This window comes from Saccopteryx bilineata, chromosome 1 (genome assembly GCF_036850765.1).
Source record: "Saccopteryx bilineata isolate mSacBil1 chromosome 1, mSacBil1_pri_phased_curated, whole genome shotgun sequence".
Lineage (NCBI taxonomy): Eukaryota > Metazoa > Chordata > Mammalia > Chiroptera > Emballonuridae > Saccopteryx > Saccopteryx bilineata.
In genome coordinates, this window is record NC_089490.1 from 88,882,235 (window position 1) to 88,901,582 (window position 19,348).

Consider the following 19,348-nt stretch of genomic DNA (forward strand, 5'->3'; position numbering starts at 1 on the left):
GCCCTTTGCTAAGCCTGTTGACTCCTTTAAAAAACCTAATAAGGCCTGACCAGGCGGTGGCGCAGTGGCTAGTGTTGGACTGGGATGCAGAGGACCCAGGTTCGAGACCCCAAGGTCGCCAGCTTGAGTGCGGGTTCATCTGGTTTGAGCAAAGCTCACCAGCTTGGATCCAAAGTCGCTGGTTCGAGCAAGGGGTTACTCGGTCTGCTGAAGGCCTGTGGTCAAGGCACATATGAGAAAGCAATCAATGAACAACTAAGGTCTCGCAACGAAAAACTGATGATTGATGGTTCTCATCTCTGTCCCTGTAAAAACAAGCAAACAAACAAAAAACCCCTAATGAGCTAGGTACTGTTATCCCTGGTTTATAGGTGAGCAGCCTGAGGCTCAGAGGGGTAGTGACTTGCTAGGGTCCCCTGGTTAGGAGGTGGCATCATCAGGATTTGGGCTCTGAAGCCGACACTCTTAACCGCTTTGCTTTCTGGCTCTTGTGTGGACGGGGAGAGGGGGCATGGCTAGCCCAGCGGACTACAGTGAGCCCCAGCTCCCCTCCCTGCCACATGCTCACTGTCCCCCGGACACATGTGTGACTCCCCCCAACGATGAGTGTTGATGTGTCAAAAGCACTGTATAGTTTCAGAGCACTTTCTTTCCCATTGCTTACTGGACTTAGTAATCTATTTTATTTTTTTAACTTGAATTTTATTTTATGTGGCTCAAAAATGAAAGCAGACAAAACCAAAAACCAAAACATAAGAACATGTTAAGTGAAAGAAGCCAGTCACAAAAGACCACGTACTGTATGATTCTTTTTCTGTGAAATGTCCAGAATAGGCCCATCCCTAGAGACAGACAGTAAATTAGTGGTTGTATATTGCTGGGGACTTGAAGGAAGATGCAGAGTGGCCGCTAAGGGTCATGGGTGTTTTGAGATGATGAAAATGTTCTAAAACTGATTGTGGTAATTGTTGCACAATCTTGTGAGTACAATAAAAACCACTGAATTGTACACTTCAAAGGCGTAATTATATAGTATTTGAGTTATATCTCAACAAAGGTGTAGAAAAAAATGATTACACATAACATAATATCCAGTAAGATGTTCTCCCTTCCCTCCCTACCAGGATGGGTTCAGTTATTACTGGTTCTCCTGTTTCTTTTCAGTGTTTATGTGGATGCAGCCAAACACAGATGCATACAGCTGCTCACAAAAATTAGGGGATCAGGAAACTCGCAGTTCCTGTACTCTTACTTAGCCTTCTGTATAGTGCCTTTTCACCAATGAAATAAAAGTTGGTTTTGCATCTCATTGGCATAATCAAAACATCTTTCTTTGATTTGTCGTTTGCTTTTCTGATGTTCTTGTTTAATAAAAAAAAATCAAATGCTTTTTTGTTGCTTCATATTCATTTTGAAATATCCCTTAATTTTTGTGAGTGGTATATTATCTCTCCACCTTTTTTCCTTTTAACTGGATAGTTAGTGTATAATACATAGTGTTCTGTACTTTGCTTTTTCACTTCCTGTATCTTTGAGATCTTTCCACTTCTGCACAGAGAGAGCTTCCTCATTCTTTCTCCATTGTATTTCATTTTATGGAGGGGCCATTCTTTAACCAGTCCCCAGAATGATGGACATTTGGGTTGTTTCCAAGCTTCTGCTATTGCAAACAGCCCACAGCCTGGTCCAGGCCTTGTACTGCTCCGTGCAAGGGTGCCCAGAAAACTCAAAAGTGGGAGCTGGCTGGTGCCAGATTGCCTCCCCACAGGGATTTGCAGGTTCACCCTTGGACTGCCTGGGGGAAAGTGCCCACTGCCCCACATCAGACATGCATGTTATCTTATGGTGGGATGTTTGCCAGCCGTAGGTGAAAAGTGAATGGTCTTTCAGGATCATTTTAATTTGTATCTTTCTTACAAGGAGGTAGAAAACAACTTTTTATACGAGTAAGCCATTTTTATTTTAATGACTTCTTTTTCCGTAGAGTGTCTGTTTGACTTCTGTATCCTATTTGCTATGAGTCTTTGATCATTTTCCTACCGATTTGTAAGAGCTGTTTATATTAGATTAGTGAAGTGACATTAGCTCTTTGCCCCTGAGAAGGGTTACAAGTATGTGTTTCTGAGGACTTGGTTTCTGTGGTTTTGCGATGGAGAGGGGATTCCTATTTCGGAGGTGAGGAAACCTTTTTTCTTTTCTTTTTTTTTTTTTTGGATGGCTTCCAGATTTTAAGTCAGATAAAAAAAACCTTGCCTACCCCAAAGTCAAAAGACAATTCTCCCTTCCTCTAACAATTCATTGTTTTATTTTTTAAATTTTTTATTAAACGTTGAGTGAATACAAAAGAATACATATGAAATATGTGCATGGCGTTGGCACCCTTGTTGAAGAGGACCCTGGCAGCCCACTTCGCCCTGTCCTCTGCTTTCCTCTCAGTAATAACCACTATTGACATTTTGAATTATTCCATTTTGTTAAAGACTTTTTTTTTTTAATTTATTTATTTTTTACAGAGACAGAGAGTGAGTCAGGCAGAAGGATAGACAGGGACAGACAGACAGGAATGGAGAGAGATGAGAAGCATCAATCATTAGTTTTTCTTTTTTTTTTTTTTAAGGTTTTATTTATTCATTATAGAGAGGGGAGAGAGAGAGAGAGAGAAGGGGGGGAGGAAGCATCAACTCCCATATGTGCCTTGACCAGGCAAGCCCAGATTTTGAACCGGCAACCTCAGCATTTCCAGGTTGACACTTTATCCAGTGCGCCACCACAGGTCAGGCTAATCATTAGTTTTTCATTGCACATTGCGACACCTTAGTTGTTCATTGATTGCTTTCTCATATGTGCCTTGACCGCGGGCCTTCAGCAGACCTAGTGACCCCTTGCTGGCGCCAGCGACCTTGGGCTCAAGCTGGTGGAATTTTGCTCAAACCAGATGAGCCCGTGCCCAAGCTGGCGACCTCGGGGTCTCGAACCTGGGTCCTCTGCATCCCAGTCCAACGCTCTATCCACTGCGCCACTGCCTGGTCAGGCTTGTTAAAGACTTTTATCACATATTAAATCCCTAAGCTATCTGTATTTTGGTGCGGTATGTTTTGAAGTTGAGAAAAATAAAACTGCTTTCGTTCTTCTCTCCTTTCCTCTTTCTTAAAAAAAATTTGAGATAAAATTCATGTAACAACCATTTTATTTTATTTTTAATTTTTAAATATTTATTTATTCATTAATTAATTTATTTTTATATTTTTCCAAAGTTGGAAACGGGGAGGCAGTCAGACAGACTCCCGCATGCACCCGACCAGGATTCACCCGGCATGCCCACCAGGGGGCGATGCTCTGCCCATCTGGGACTTCGCTCTGCCGCAATCAGAGCCATTCTAGCGCCTGAGGCAGAGGCCACAGAGCCATCCTCAGCGCCTGGGCAAACTTTGCTCCAATGGAGCCTTGGCTGCGGGAGGGGAAGAGAGAGACAGAGAGGAAGGAGAGGGGGAGGGGTGGAGAAGCAGATGGGTGCTTCTCCTGTGTGCCCTGGCCGGGAATCGAACCCGGGACCCCTGCACGCCAGGCTGATGCTCTACCACTGAGCCAACCGGCCAGGGCCACAACCATTTTAATTTAATTTAATTTTATATTTATTGGGGTGACACCAGTTAACAAAATTGTACAGGTGTCAGTCCTGGCCTGGCAGCTCAGTTGGTTAGAGCGTTGTCTCACTATGCCAAGGTTGTGGGTTTGATCCCTGGTCAGGGCATGTACAAGAATCAACCAATGAATGCATAAGTGAGTGGAACAACAAATCAATGTTTCTTTCTTTCTCTCTCTCTCAAATCAATAATTTTTTTGAAAACCTCCAAAATTATACAGGATTTCAGGTGTATGATTCTATAACTCATCATCTGTGTACTGTATATGTTCATCACCCCAAGTCAAGTCTCTATCACTGTTAATCCCCCCATACCTTCTTCTACCCCCCCCCCAAATTAACCATTAAAGATTTTTAAAATTAATTTTTGAGAGAAAGAGAAACATCGATCTGTTGTTCCACTTGTTTATGCACTCATTGGTTGATTCCTGTATGGGCCCTGACCAGGGAACGAAATTGCAACCTTGGCATGTCGGGATGATGCTCTAACCAGCCTGGGCACCATTTTTTTATTTTATTTTTTTAATACATACTTTTGGTCCACTTGGGATTTCTCCTGGTGTGTGGTGTGAGCTTTGCTGACTTACCTCATGGCTTTCCAGTCATTGCCAGGACATTTACTGCACAGCCCCGTCTTTCCCCTGATTTGGGGTGCCAATTTTATCCTCTCCTAAATTCCTCCCACGGTCGTGTCCTCTAGACTTTCTGTTTTGTCTGTTTGTGTGCTAAGACCGCACTGTTTTAGTATAGCAGGTACGGTCACAGCTGGCCCGAGATGGAGACAGCCTCTCAGCCCTGCTCCCAGCCCTCCAGCTCAGCCCACCTCTTATTATAGCTAGGGAAACTGAAGCAAGGTGCAGTCTAGCTTTGAATCTTTATAATTTTTCTGAGATCAAGCTTAGCCCCTCCCCATTCTCTCCTCTGTAGCCCACTACCCCACTGGCCTCACCTCACTCCAACTCAGTGGTCCCTACCCTCCAGGATGTTTCCCTTTACGTGGTCTGTGAGCCTTTCGTAGCCCTGCCTGTCCCCCCCTTGAATCTGCTTTTCTGCTGCAGCGGCCCGTGATTCTCTGAACTGTCCCTCATTCCTCACTTCCTTCCCTTTGCACGGGCTGCAGTTATGCTCTCCCCTCCCACCCAAGCTGGGTCAGGTGCCCCTCTCTCCCCACAGCACCCTCCACTTCCCTCGGATACAGGGGTCAGCCCTCTGCCGCCTCTCCCAAGGGGCACCAAGCCAGCTGCTCAGGTACAGACATGATTTGGTGCTGGCTTAGAGCTGCCTGTCCAGCTGAAATACCCTGATCCCTGCTTTTCCCATCCCTGGCAGGTGCCAACATCGCTTCCGGTGAAGAAGTTGCCATCAAGCTTGAATGTGTGAAAACGAAGCACCCCCAGTTGCACATTGAGAGCAAATTCTACAAGATGATGCAGGGAGGAGGTGAGGGCTGGGACAGCCGTGTGGGGTGGGGGCGGGAGGAGAGGGGCAGGTACCGGGTGGGGTTGGAGGCTGGTCTGGGTTCTGGAAGGACCTCTCCTGACAGCCCTGCTTCTTGGCCCATAGTGGGAATTCCATCCATCAAGTGGTGTGGGGCCGAGGGTGACTACAACGTGATGGTCATGGAGCTGCTGGGGCCCAGCCTTGAGGACCTCTTCAACTTCTGTTCCCGCAAGTTCAGCCTCAAGACGGTGCTGCTCCTGGCAGACCAGATGGTGAGTCCTTCACCAACCTGCCCTGGACAGGGAACTGTGCTTCTTGCGAGGCTCGTTGTTTCCCTTCCCGCCTCTGCCTCCCCTTCATGCCAGTGGTCATAGGGTGCCAGCCCTGCATCCTGCCTCTGGAAGATGATGGAGCAGGAGGCAGTAATGGGGACATGGGACAGGCCTGGTTCCTGGCCCCAGGAACCTTAACCATTGGCTGTAAAATTAGGGGGACGGGTTGTACAGTGCAGATCCCCAGGCCCAACTGCAGACCTATTGTGTTAGGCTCCAGTGGAAGGGCCTGGGATTCTGCCCTCAGATAAAGGTCCCCCCTTTGTTGGGTTGTTATGGGGTCGAGTGGGACACTGCACAGTACCTTGACCAGAGCAGGCGCCCGCCCACTGACCAGCAATCCTTAGTTTCTAAAGCCCTTTATAAACTCAAGGTTGGAAAACTTTTAAAAAATATAAAACAAGCCCTGGCTGGTGGCTTAATGGATAGAGCATCAACCTGTTGTATAGATGTTCTGGGTTCAGTTCCTGTTAAGGGCACACAGGAGAAGTGACTATCTGCTTCTCTCCCCCTCTCTCTTGCTCTTCTCTCCCTCTTTCCCTCCCATAGCCAGTGACTCACTTACAAGTGTGGCCCAAGCACTGAGGATAGCTCCATTGGAGCTCATCAGCCTCAGGCACTAAAAATAGCTCAGTACTCAAGCGTCAGCCCACAATGGGGTTTCTGGTTGGAGCGCATATGAGAGTCTGCCTCACTATCTTCTCTCTTCTCACCTAAAATAAATAAATAAATAAATAAATAAATAAATAAATAACATAAATTTTTGGACCTGGAATGGTGTGTGGAGATCTTGTTACACAGGGCTCTGGGTCTGTGGCTGGCCTGCAGAGTCTTATCAGCGTCCTGTGATCTTAGGTTAATGTGTGTGTGCGAGGGGGGTAGTCAGATTCTCAGGATATGACACTCATAGAAAGTTTAGGAAATACTCAGCCAAATGAAGTCTTTGATTTACAGAAGTCTGAGGCCCAGACAGGGGACTGACCCACCAGGGGACATATTATGTGCATATAGTATGTTAATTTAGGTTCGTTTTACAAATTGTTTAAAGAAGGGCCTGTGTGTCTGCCTGACATTGGTGTACTTTGGAAGCCAGGGAACAGATCCTGTCTTTTGTGCTTTATCTCTGTTATCCTTGACAAGTTTAGGCTCCCTCGCCTCCCCTTCCTTTTAATCTAATTGTCAGGACAACCTTTAAAATGCCTCTCTGACTTCGGCTCCCCAAGTCCTATGAGGTTGTAGAGCCGGCAGGAGAGGCTTCTGTAGCAACCCAGATGCCTTTTCAGGCTTGATTTCTACATCTTGCCATTAGCTTTCATACTACTGTGCTCTCTTTTCCTGGCTGGCAGCAGCCTTGGTGAACTCCTCATTCAGAGTTCCTCTCAAATGACACTTTCTTCAGGAAGTGTTCCTTGACCTGCCCCTTGAAATCATCTTATGTAGTGGCAGACATCTTTCTCCCTGGCCCTCAACCCCCAGTTCCAGGCCTGGCGCACAGCAATTGGTGAATGCCCCTCATGGAATACTCCTGAGTGACTTACTGTCCCCTCTCCTCCTTCAGATCAGCCGCATTGAGTACATCCACTCCAAGAACTTCATACACCGGGATGTCAAGCCCGACAACTTCCTCATGGGGTTGGGGAAGAAGGGCAACCTGGTGTACATCATTGATTTCGGCCTGGCCAAGAAGTACCGGGACGCCCGAACCCACCAGCACATCCCCTACCGGGAAAACAAGAATTTGACTGGCACTGCTCGCTATGCCTCCATCAATACCCACCTGGGCATCGGTGAGTGAGTGAGGCCCAGGGGCAAAGTATACCCATGGGCTTGCTGACCAGGATCCTGGCTTTCTGCAGCCTGGATAGTTCCCTGGCTTGCCACATAGTCGTCTTCCCCTTTCAGCGGAGAGCTGTGGTATGCTGAGCATGTTCACGTGCCTGACTTCACCCCTAGCAGCCTTGTAGAGTGAACAAGGAAGTCCCCCCTCCCATTTTTTTCTTTTTTTTTGAGAGAGAGAGAGAGAGAGACAAGAAAGGAGAGAGATGAGAAACATCAACTCATAGTTGTGTCACTTTAGTTGTTCATTGATTGCTTTCTCATACCTGCCTTGACCAGGGGGCTCCAGCTGAGCCAGTGACCCCTGCTCAAGCCAGTGACCTCTGGGCCTCAAGCCAGTGACTAGGTGGCCATGTCCATCCATGGTCCCATGCTCAAGCCGGCAACCCTGCACTTAAGCTGGATGAGCTTGTGCTCAAGGCGGCAACCTCAAGGTTTTGAACCTGGGTTCTCAGTGTCCCAAGTCAGTGCTCTGTCCACTGCACCACCACCTGATCAGATAGAAGTTCCCCCCCCCCTTTTTTTTTCTGTAGTTGGAAACGGGGAGGCAGACAGACAGACTCCCGCGTGCGCCTGACCGGGATCTACCTGGCACACCCACCAGGGGGCGATGCTCTGCCCATCTGGGGTGTCGCTCTGTTGCAACCAGAGCCATTCTAGTGCCTGGGGTAGAGGCCACAGAGCCATCCTCAGCGCCCGGGCAAACTTTGCTCCAATGGAGCCTTGGCTGCGGGAGGGGAAGAGAGAGAGAGACAGGAAGGAGAGGGGGAGGGGTGGAGAAGCAGATGGGTGCTTCTCCTGTGTGCCCTGGCCAGGAATTGAACCCGGGACTCCTGCATGCCAGGCCGACGCTCTACCACTGAGCCAACCGGCCGGGGCCAACCTAGTTTCCCCATTTTTATAGGATGAAAAACACAGGTTCAGGCCCTAGCTGATCAGTTGGTTGGAGTATTGTCCCAAAATGACAAGGTTGTAGGTTCGATCTCTGCACATAGAGGAAGCAAACACCGAGTACACAACTAAGTGAAATAATAAATTAATGCTTCTTTCTCTTTTTCTTTATAAAATAAGTCAAATTTAAAAAATACTTCTCAAAAAAAAAAAGGGAAGGAAATACAGGCTCACGGGAGTAGTACAGGTTGCTTAAGGTCATGTGGCTTAGCAAGTGCTGAGGCCGATTTGACACCCCAGCCCTGCCTGATGCTACAGCTTGTGCCCTATCCATAGGTAGGCCAGACAAGGAGGCCTTGGTGTGCCAACGACATAGTTGTGGAATGAGTGTGTACCTGCCCTGGAAAAATTAGGCCCAGATTGGGTTGAGAAGCTCAGCTTTAGGTTACTTCTCTTTAGAAGGTCTGTTTGTAACAGCGTTGCAGCAAGCCAGCATGTGACTGGAGGACTTCGGAGGAGTGCTGGGTACACAGAACGGGCTGTTGCCTCTTAGTCAAGGAGCATGTCCTGGAGGAGGGGGTCCTGGTCCCCACTGGCCAGGAGCTGGAGTGGACCCTGCCCTCACCTTGTCCCTCTGTGCAGAGCAAAGCCGTCGCGATGACCTGGAGAGTCTGGGCTACGTGCTCATGTACTTCAACCTGGGCTCCCTGCCCTGGCAGGGCCTCAAAGCGGCCACCAAACGCCAGAAGTACGAGCGAATCAGTGAGAAGAAGATGTCGACACCCATTGAGGTCCTCTGCAAAGGCTATCCCTGTGAGTAGCCCAACAGGGGAGTGATGAGCTTGGGGACCCCGGAGGCCCTTTCTAAGGGGAAGATGAAGCTGCACAGAGTCCCTTTTGGGCTACCACTGCCCCTGGCACCAGAATGTTACAGCTCTCTGTCACTACTCGGGTACAGTGGAGGCCTGGCTGTGGAATCCTCAGCATCCCCGGCCCGTGCTCCTGCCTCATCTCTCACTGGCAGAGGGTTAGGAAGAGGTAGTCCTTCCCCTGCATCTCCTTTACCCTCTCACGGAATACTTCACGTCTGACACTTTTGGTCACCATATTTGTGGAGTTTTTTTCCTCCCACCAAACAATTCTCCGCAACACCTGTTGGGTGCCCTACCATTTAATTCAATTCCGACACTGTCTACCTGGAGATAGTGTCACATCCTACAGGTTAAGGGCTCAGTCCCACAAGACTGTTCCCACTGTACTTTAGATGACAACTGCAAGTCCACCTGGGCTTGTGACCAATTAGCTATAACTCTGAGCTTCCTTTGACTTCCTTGAGTTTGGGAAATTTGCTGGATTGGTTCACAAAACTCAGGGAAGCACATTTACCAGCCTATTAAAGGGTGCGATAAAAGATGCAGATGGACAGCTCAATGAAGACATGCCCAGGGCGAGATCTAGGAGGGTCCTGAGTGCAGGAGTCTCTGTACTCTTGGAGTTGGGGAATGTCCCCGTGCTGGTGTAAGACATAGTCACCCACCGGGAAGGTCTCTAAACCCAGTGGAGGCTTCATCGTGCAGGCATGTCAGTTATTAACTCCATTCCTAGCTTCTTTCCCTTCTCTAGGGAAGTTGGGGTCATTGGGCAGGGCTGAGAAGTCTAAGCTTCTAATTATGGTTTGTCTTTCTGTTGACCAGCCCACCTCGTTGGAACAAGAGATGCTCCTAGTGCTCTTACCACTTAGGGTTTTTAAGGTTTTAGGAGATTTGTGTCAGAGAAGGTGTCAGAGACCAACTATTAGAACAAGGGTTGTTCTTTTTGCGTCACTTAGGAAATTACAAAGCTTTGAGGAGCTCCAGAAACCAGGGACCAATATATTTGTTTTCTGTTACCACTTTTTTGAGAGAGGGAGAGAGAAACAGTGATTTGTTCCGTTTATTTATTCATTCCTTAGTTCCTTGTATGTATCGGGGATCAGGACGGTACTCTAACCATCTGAGCTACCCGACCAAGGCCCTCTCTCGCCCCTAATTTTCAGAGGAGGAAATGGAAGTCCTCCTCCTGTGGCTTAGGTCATGTTGAGAGTTCCCATTGGGCTCTTGACTGTCCTTTGACTTTATGACAGCTCTTGATCTACCATCTCCATGACCCCCAGAGTGCTTGACAAGAGCAGGTGAAGAGCTGTGAACTAGGTAGGGTCCTGCAGTGCCAGCTTACCGAGAGGGGACGCTTGCTCATTGCTCACAGGTCCTCAGTTCCTGTCCTCCCAGGCTCTGCTCGTTGGCAGGGAGGGTTGCATCACCCATAGGGAGGACTACAGTTCTGTCTTCGTCGTACCCCCTGCTATATTGAAAGTGTTTGTAGGGACAGTGGGTGGTTAGGACAGCTGCCGGCTGCTGGGGACTCTGGGAGCATGGGCCTCACAGTGGCCTCTTCTGTTCCTGTAACCCCCACCAGCTGAGTTCTCAACATACCTCAACTTCTGCCGCTCCCTGCGGTTCGACGACAAGCCCGACTACTCCTACCTGCGCCAGCTCTTCCGCAACCTCTTCCACCGGCAAGGCTTCTCTTACGACTACGTCTTCGACTGGAACATGCTCAAATTCGTGAGTCACCTGGAGGCCAAGGCGGGCTTGGGGGACTGGACTGGGAAGGCCCTGACTCCTGAGGCCAAAGTGACTCTGTGGTGGGTGGGGCTCCCAAAAAGCAGGAGCAGTGAACTGGACCATATAAGTGACTTCACTGGGGTCCCAGAACCCCCTCACTTCCCCCACTCCTGTCTCATCAATGCTGACAGCATGTACTGCTATGGTCAGCAGGGCCCAGGCAGGACACTGCCTCCCATCAGACCCAGGAGGACCTGGCTGGGCCTCCAGTCCCTCCGGGGCACCTGTGGCTGGGCATGGATGGCACTGGTGGGCCCCCCTACTGTCATGATCATTGCCTATACCATCCTGCTCTTGCTGCTCTGCACATCCCAGGCAGCTGCCTTTGCTGTGGCTCCTCTGGCCAGCCTGGACTCATTCAATGTGGTTTCTTTTTTCCTGGTCATGGGACCTTGGGCTTTGCTAGGTGGCTGTTCTGTCTCCCTCTTTTAAGAGTTGTGGGGGTGGGGTGGGGAGAAGTGGCCGTCTGCTGTGCCTGGAGCTCTAGAACCTGAAATCGTATGACTTGTCTCACATCTCTTCTGGAAAAGGGGGCTTCATCGAGCCAGGCTCAGCCCCGTGACAGCGAAGCTATCGCACTGCCGTGCCCCCGCCCCTATCCTTGTGCGGGGCCCGCGTGCTCACCCACATACTGGTAAGGACCCTCTGAGGCCTCGCCTTTCCAAGATTTACCACTTGGCTGGGTGAGCACAAGAGGCTGAGCCTCTGCTGTGCTTTCTCTGTCCCTTCCAGGTGCCCGGCACCCCTGGGCACCCAGGGCCCTCCTGATAGGCCTGTGGAGGAAGTGGAGGAGCTGCCCCCCCAAAACTACTGGCCAGTGGTCTGGACTCCAGAGCCCCAGTTCTGACACCAAGTGTGCCTGAGACCACCAGGGCCAGGCCTGAGGAGTGTCCCCTGGCGTGGTAGGGGTCAGTAGAGAGGGCATGGTGGAGAAGACCCTGCCAAGAGGTTCTTGGGGATGAGTCATCTGCCTGACGGACAAAGCCTGAAGGAGGGGTGACGATCACTGCCTCAGAGGAGCCGGGGAGTGGGCACCCGGAGCAGCCTCACATACCCCAGCAGCAGCCTCTGTATTGAACCTGAACTCATTAAATGTCCCGGCCTGTACCGCGCTTCGTTCTCATGTGCCTCTCCTTTCATCATGGGTGCCCTCGGCTCGTTCTGGCAGATGCTCAGGACTGAGGCCTTGTTCTGGATGCCAGGAGCAGCGTGTGGTCTTGTGCCCCTCTTCTCTGGTCCTCAGACAGAGGCCTGGTGCTGCTCCCTAAGGAGTCGACAGAAGTTGGACAGAGAATGGGGGTTCTACAGGCCAAGTGGCCCCAAGGAAGGGTTTGGAGATGAGCAGTGGGGTACCTTTTACCTTCCGGCTGGGGGTGTGGCCGAGCGCCTGGGGCTAGCTCTCCTCACCACAGGGCATCAGGGAGCTCGGGCACAGGGCACGTGCTCATCATGGAGAAAGTCATCCCAAAGTGTGGGTCTGGGGTGGGCCTGGCCCTTCCCTCAGTGTAGCTCCAAAAGGAAGTTGTATTGTCTGGGCCTCTGTCATTCAATATAGCAGCCACTGGCTACATGAGGCTAAATTTTAATTAATTAAAATTAATCAGAGCTGAAAGTGTTATTCGTCAGTCACATTTGCTACATTTCAAGTTTTCACGAGCCACAAGTGTCTGGCTGATGGCTTCCGTACCTGGCGAGGCAGATGAGAACGTGTCCATCATCACCAAAAGTTCTGTGGAACAGTGCTACTCTAGATGGCCCCTCACAGAGCCTCTTATGGGGCCATCCAGCCGACGGGATTTCGTCTCAAGCCAGACCAGAAGCACCCTCCCCACCCATTGCTGGCACTCTGACACCTTTCTGGGGTCCCCTTTGAAGCAGGCTCTGAAGTCATGCTGAGCAGGGGTGCTAACAGCTTTATTCTGTACTGATCTCCGACTTAGAACTGGATAAGTGGCAGCCTTTAAACCCATGACCACTGTGGTGAACTGGACTCCCTGGCAGAAGCATCTGCACACATGTGATGGGGACCTAACATTCCTTTCACCCAGAAGCCAGGACCCTCCCACACCACCACTCCTGCAGGAAGCCTTATCAGTACCTGTCAGCAGAGTGGACACCGTGCTGAGCACTATGGTCTAGCTTGTTCTGCAGTAAGGATCGCCCTTGACTGCGAGCTTCCCTCCTTGGAGCAGCCACCCCATAGCAGTCGGTATCAGGGCCCTGGAATCTCTGGATGCCCAGAGCCTGGATGCTGCTTTCAGCCACTGTTCTGACGTCCTACAGCTGGCCAGAAAGAAACTTGACACAGCCAAGGACCAGGGTCCATACAGCACTGGTGGTGACTTTCATGTTTACCTTCTATTTTCTTGTGGGCAAATAAAAGCCAAGAGACCTCCGTGGTGTGTGATTCTTGAGGCGTCACTTGGGTTGGATGGAAACATGGAACATAGCTCACTTTCTGCTGTGGGGCTGGCCTTGGCCGGAGTCCACTGGGGTCCCAGAGTTCAGGGGCTATGCGGCTTTGAGTGAATCGTTTAGCATCCCAACTCGGGGAATGAGTCTTTACCCGCCAACAGGAGGGTGCGTGAATGGGTGCTACTGCTCTTACTGCTCAGGTTGTGTTGTGGTTCTGGCTAGCCGCTCTCTGCCAGCCTGTAACTGAGTAAGGGGGAGCTCGGGGCAGGGGCCTTGGAGGTCAGGAGGTGGACCCCTATCGGTTCCAGGTGCGCCTGCCTGGACAGGCTTGTGGGAGGGAGGACTGGAGGTGTTCATTTCTAGAATGTTTTGTTAAATCCTCTTGGGGTGCAGGAAGCAGAGTAGGACTGGGTGGTAGAGACCTGAGTTCACATACTAGCTCTGTCCTGAGCTTTGTGGTCCTAGGTATGTCATGAGGCCTCTCTGTGCCTCAGTTCCTCGCAAATATTCAGGGGTCATTCTGATCCCCAGCTGCTACCTCCCAGCATTGCTTTAAGGTAGGGGCCACCCCATTTCCTAAAGACAGTAAGGCCTTCTCAGCCAGTCCCCTGGGACACACTGGGTTGCAGGAGCCCACATCCCCATGGCTCATGAGCAGCATCCAACTCAGTCCACAGCTCTCTCCTTCACAGATGCAGCCCCTCTCACGCCAGCCCCCTGCCCTTCCCTGTGGACGACCCCAGGACCAACTAGGTAACGCGGCCTGGTGCCGCTCCCACATTGTGCTCCTCTCTCTGGGCCTCTTCCCTTTCCTCCTGCACTGGGATGGCCGTGGCTGGATGGCAGGGCCCCTGGGGGCTGTCCCAGCCTGTCTGCTGGGTATTTTTCCTCCATGGGGCTTCTAGCCCGTTCTTTCTCCAGCTTCCCTGAGCTCCCACCCTGAGGCAGGCAGCATCTGTGTGGTGGTGGCCCCCACAACACCTTGCCAGGTCCAGGGGCAGGGGAGGACGGCCCTTTGAAAAGATTCCCCTAGGTGGGAGGCCTGACTCAAGTCCCGTTCTGGCCTTGGCTAGCCTTGTAACTCTCTCTTGGCCTCTGAATATCTGTCCTGCTCTGCTGGGAAATCTTGGGGAGCCGAGGCTCTCTGTGCCCAGAGGGGGACCAGGTTGGGAGTGCTTGGTCATCCTGAGGGTATTAGCTTCCCCAGCTCTGACTGGCCCCCTGAGACCAGGACAGAGTGATCTTCCACCTCTCACATCCAGCTTCCTCCTTCTGGGCAGCTGTGGTTCTATTTCTTCATGCTGTGTGGTCTGTCATGGGTCATTTCCAGGCCTCTCAGGCTTCCTGCTGTGTGGGGCGGAGGTTGGACCAGAGGGTTTCTGTGGTGCTCTCCCCTGAGATGCCCACCTGGCCTCCCTCCCCCTGTTCTACCCTGCAAGGCTGCCAACCCCAGAGCATCCTGACCTTGCAGGGCTGACCAGCTCTCATCTTGCATTCCCACAGGGTGCAGCCCGGAATCCCGAGGATGTGGACCGGGAGCGGCGAGAACACGAGCGCGAGGAGAGAATGGGGCAGCTCCGGGGGTCTGCGACCCGGGCGCTGCCCCCTGGCCCGCCCACTGGGGCCACTGCCAACCGGCTCCGCAGTGCTGCAGAGCCTGTGGCTTCTACCCCAGCCTCCCGTATCCAGCAAGCTGGTGAGCCAGAGACTGTGGGCAGTGGGCTGGGCCCGGGGGTGGGGGGCAGGGCAGCCAGGGCCCTGGACACTCAGGATGGCTTCCCCCGTTCCACCCTCCAGGCAATACTTCTCCCAGAGCGATCTCACGGGTCGACAGAGAGAGGAAGGTGAGCATGAGGCTACACAGGGGTGCTCCCGCCAATGTTTCGTCCTCCGACCTCACCGGGCGGCAAGAGGTTTCCCGGATTTCTGCCTCACAGGTGAGCTGCCCTCACTCCAGCCCATCTGTGCCTCACAGCTGGGCTAGAGACCCCCCCAGGCATGGAGTCAGGCCTCATGGATCTGTTCTTCCTTGCCAGCTGATTCTAATAGCCTTGAAGCAAGCCCCTTTTATTGCAGGGACTTGGCCAAATTTAATTCTCCAGGGTCCATTAGCCCCACTGGGCAAAGTCAGAAGTAACTGCCCCAGCAAGTGGTAGAGCTGGGATCCTGCTCTCACTGCCAGAGCTCCAGCCTGGGTGGGCAGCATGCAGCTCATGGGAGAGGCTCACAGTCCCTGCTGTCAGGAAGCCCCCACAATTCCTGGTTAGTGCAGGATAGAAGGCTGGGCAGATCCTGTCCAGCGCCCCACTCAGACCATGTTTGGACTAGGAAAATTGGGAAGGAGGAATTCTGGTTGACCTAGGAGGGTGTCCTGGCAAGGGTGGACAGGAGATCCACTCTGGTCCTCCTGCTTACAGTGGAGAAGCCTCAGCAGAACAGGACAGGAGCTGGGCATCAGTGGCCAGACTCATGTTGTGCGTGAGCTGGAGCAGCTGCTTTGTCTCTCTGGGCAATGTTCTCTACAAAGCAGCAACATCCTAGGGTCACTGGGATCACACATCCCTTCCTTGGCACCAGGGCCTTGGTGGGGCGGGATGGACCTCCATGGTGGGGAGAGACTCGCCACATTGCCAGTGCTGGCAGCTTATTCCCCTCTGTCTCTCTCTGCCTTCCCTCCCAAAGACGAGCGTGCCATTTGAGCATCTCGGGAAGTGAGGAGGAGCCACCATCGGACCAGTATTTGCTTAGGTGAGTTGATGTCTGCTGCAGACATAGCCCTGCCAGGTCTAGAAACACCTATGGCCCTAAGAGGGGAGCAGTATGTGTCACAGAAAGGTAGGAGGAGTTGCAGGTGGTACAAGGGAACCCAGAACCAGGGGCCTTCAGGGCAGTTTAAAACTCAGCGGTTCTACGCCTGACCTGTGGTGGCGCAGTGGATAAAGCGTCGACCTGGAAATGCTGAGGTCGCCGGTTCAAAACCCTGGGCTTGCCTGGTCAAGGCACATATGGGAGTTGATGCTTCCAGCTCCTCCCCCTTCTCTCTCTCTGTTTCTCTCTCTTCCCACTCTCTCTCTTCTGTAAAAAAAATGAATAAATAAAAAAAAAAAAACAAAACAAACTCAGCGGTTCTTGAGGTGGTGAACACACAATACGACATACAGATGATATATTATAGAACTGTATACCTGAGACTTAAATAATTTTATTAACTAATACCACGCCAGTAAATTCAATTAAAAGTAAATAAAACCTCAGGGGAAAAACAAAAACCTCAGACGCTATCTGTCTCAAGGCTGGGGCCTCCTCTGAGCGGACTTGGCCCACATCCATTCATTTCTGCTAGAAACCTTCCTCTTTCTTTGGGCCAGTCCTCCTAACATATTCTGGAAAGTTGGCTCCTAGCCAGGACTGAGCCTGAGGGCCCTCACCCTGACCTCCTTGGGGCATTAGCCTTATCTCAGCCTCTGGGCTGTTAAACCTTAATTCATCAAAGCTCTTAGAACAGGGCCATGCACTTAGTTTATCTGCCATCTAAGAAGGCCCTTGGCCTGCACAAGCCCAGGAGAGGCCCTTTGGCCAGTGTGGGCCTGATAGGACTTCCACGGAGCACGAGGCCTTGAGGTGATATATAGCAGCTTTCCCCTCTGGGTCCGACTCAGAGAAGGGGGGATGGCAGGGAGTTTTTGAGGGTGTGTGAGGGAGGTCAGAGCTCCCTAGGGAATATATATTTATATGATACCTGCAGAAATTCATTGCACAGAGAGCCAGGACCTAAAGCCAGGAACCACCCTGTCCATGGCAGATGTGTGGCTGGGGTGGCTGCTCACCAAGGGGACAGAGGAGAGAGAGAGTGAGACTGTGTCCTTCTTGTAAAAATTGAGTACCTACTACGTGCTGTAGAGGACCAAGCACAAAGTCCTGGGACAAGAAGACAGGATCTAAAGGGGGTCTGGCATATGGGTAACCAGAGGCAAACGTGCCTCTAATCTGTCTTCTTTCTCTTGTTTTTAGTGTCTTCACTGTATTTTCTTTTTAAAAACAACAAAAAGATGGGATAAAAAACCACTCAAAAGAACAAAAAGGAGAAAACCCAGCACAAAAGCGATGATGGATTTTGTTTATTTTTATTTTTATTTTTTTTGTGCCTATGGCAAGAAGATGAAATGCCCTCAGTACCAAGGATTCTGTCCCTTTGTGGTTCCCGCTGCCTACAGCTTTCAGGCTGCCAAAGGCTTCGGACCCTGAGACATGTACCAGACACGGAGGCCGAGCCCCAGCTGACTCTGACACTGCAGGGGCAGGAGCGGCTGGGCCCTGAGGGTCTGCCCGTGCCATCAGGGGTTGGCCTAAGGACCTTGGAAACTGGTCTGGTGGTTTGTTTGGTTGGAGGCGGGTCCCACCAGGTGTTCTTGAGCCTCAGAACCACAAGAGATGCACATAGCCCCCTCCACCCTGAGGTGACAGTGGCCGACTTTCTGTGTGGGCTTTTTCCAGTGTGCCCCTGAGCATTTGAGTCTTTCTTTGCCTTTTCCACAGGGACTTTAAGGAGTGGGTGGCAAGGTGGTTGGCCAAGATTCCGCGTGTGTGTGTGTGTGTGTGTGTGTGTACACATGTGTACATATGTGACCTGTATCTCCCAGGACAGCAGGGCCCCACCCCCACCTGCCAGGCCAAGTTTCGGTTCTCATCCCCCTAACAAGGACATGGGGTGGGTAGTGACCTCCGTGTCCCTCAAGAAGGACACAGAGTATTCTTGCCACCACCAGCCCCTCGGACTGTCATCGCCTTCTGTGGCAGCCCTGTCCCCATTTCCTGGAGACTCCTTCCAGAAAACGTCTGGCGCCCGGGTAATTAATGAATTTCCTGGTCCTGACACTCCCCTTGGGCCGCCCCTCCTGCACCCTGCCTCTCTGAGGAGGAGCCTGGGTCAGGGCTGGGCGCCTGATTTATCCATCCCTCCTAGTTAACACCTGTTTTTACTTTATTTTTGTTTGTTTTCTCCGTGTGTGTTTCCTAATTTATTTACCTCTGTTTCCCCTTTTTTTTCTTTTTTTTTAATTAAAGAGCAAAGCTTTTTATAACTTTGTAATTTAAAAAACTGAAAAAAAAAACCTGAAAAACTTTGGGGGGAATTTTGTACTTTTTTCCTGTGTAAATATTGACTTTTTTGAGCTTTATTGTGGTTGTTAATTTGAAGTAATAAAGTAGAAAAGGATAAAGTGACATGGGCAGCCCCTGGTCCACCTCTTTGCTCCAGGGGTTTCTCCCCAGCAGAACTGGGAGAGAGTATGGCTGGGGCTAAACCAGGGCTTCAGAAACTATTTGCAGACCACCTGGAAGCAGGTTTCTGACCCCTGAGGGCTGGGCCGGAGCCAGGGTCTGCATGCTAACAAGCCCCAGGGGATGCCCAGGACCACAGGGAATAGGAAGGTTCAGAAAAGGGGTCTTCACAACTTTATCTTATCCTCACAAAAGTTCTGAGTTAGGTCTACTTATCTCTCTGCCTTCAGCTGGGAAACAGCCAGAGGGAAATAATTTGCCCAGGGTCACACAGCTCTGGTGGCAGAACCAGGTTTGAACCCCACTACTGACCAAGGAGCCCTGTAAACAATGACACTTGAGTCAGGTTTTAATGGCCACTGTGCCACAGGGGCCCTTGGGTGGTTCCTTCATCTAAGCCTTGATAAAGGGGTAGTCCTCGGCCTGGCCACCTTTGTCTCACCAGCTTATAAAATAATTTGTCTATCAGTCTGCATTTCTCCAACTTGGTTTATTTTCCCACTTCTCATTGACCCAAGACCTAAGAGCCACTGTTGCCATAGTCTCCACCCACAGATGAGAGCAAAGCTATCTGACCTCACAGGTCAGCCTGGGGAGGCACTGGAGGGTTCTTGAGAGGTTCCCTTGAGGCATTTTGAAGCCCTGGACATAGCTCAAAACTCCCATAGTTAAGGTCCCTTCCAGTGCTAGCATTTGGAAACCCTGTGACCCTACAACCTGGCTCAGGTGGTGTAGGGTCAGTCTGTTGGCCCTCCATGTGAGGTTCAGGCAAAGGCAGATCCTTATTCACAGCCATCAGGGATGAGGACATGTTACTTCAAGCCAGAAAATGCCATTGGGCCCTGACT

The 19,348-nt window shown here is 51.1% G+C and overlaps 1 protein-coding gene across 8 annotated transcripts in view; it reads left to right on the forward strand.

The window, feature by feature from the left end:
* Positions 1-18,443, forward strand: part of CSNK1E (casein kinase 1 epsilon) — a 38,726-nt gene extending 20,283 nt beyond the window's left edge. For 6 of the 8 annotated variants that reach the window (XM_066258214.1, XM_066258203.1, XM_066258248.1 and 3 more), the window contains exons 3-12: positions 4,973-5,083; positions 5,207-5,355; positions 6,974-7,202; positions 8,785-8,955; positions 10,597-10,745; positions 13,913-13,973; positions 14,724-14,916; positions 15,018-15,157; positions 15,903-15,968; positions 17,232-18,443. In XM_066258214.1, the coding sequence (XP_066114311.1) occupies positions 4,973-5,083; positions 5,207-5,355; positions 6,974-7,202; positions 8,785-8,955; positions 10,597-10,745; positions 13,913-13,973; positions 14,724-14,916; positions 15,018-15,157; positions 15,903-15,919 (1,220 nt within the window). In that variant the 3' untranslated portion in view covers positions 15,920-15,968; positions 17,232-18,443. Of the gene's footprint in view, positions 1-4,972; positions 5,084-5,206; positions 5,356-6,973; positions 7,203-8,784; positions 8,956-10,596; positions 10,746-11,335; positions 11,440-11,537; positions 13,217-13,912; positions 13,974-14,723; positions 14,917-15,017; positions 15,158-15,902; positions 15,969-17,231 lie in introns of those variants that run through there. The other 2 variants (XM_066258257.1, XM_066258263.1) reach the window with 2 other exon arrangements.
* The last annotated feature ends 905 nt before the right edge of the window (positions 18,444-19,348 follow it).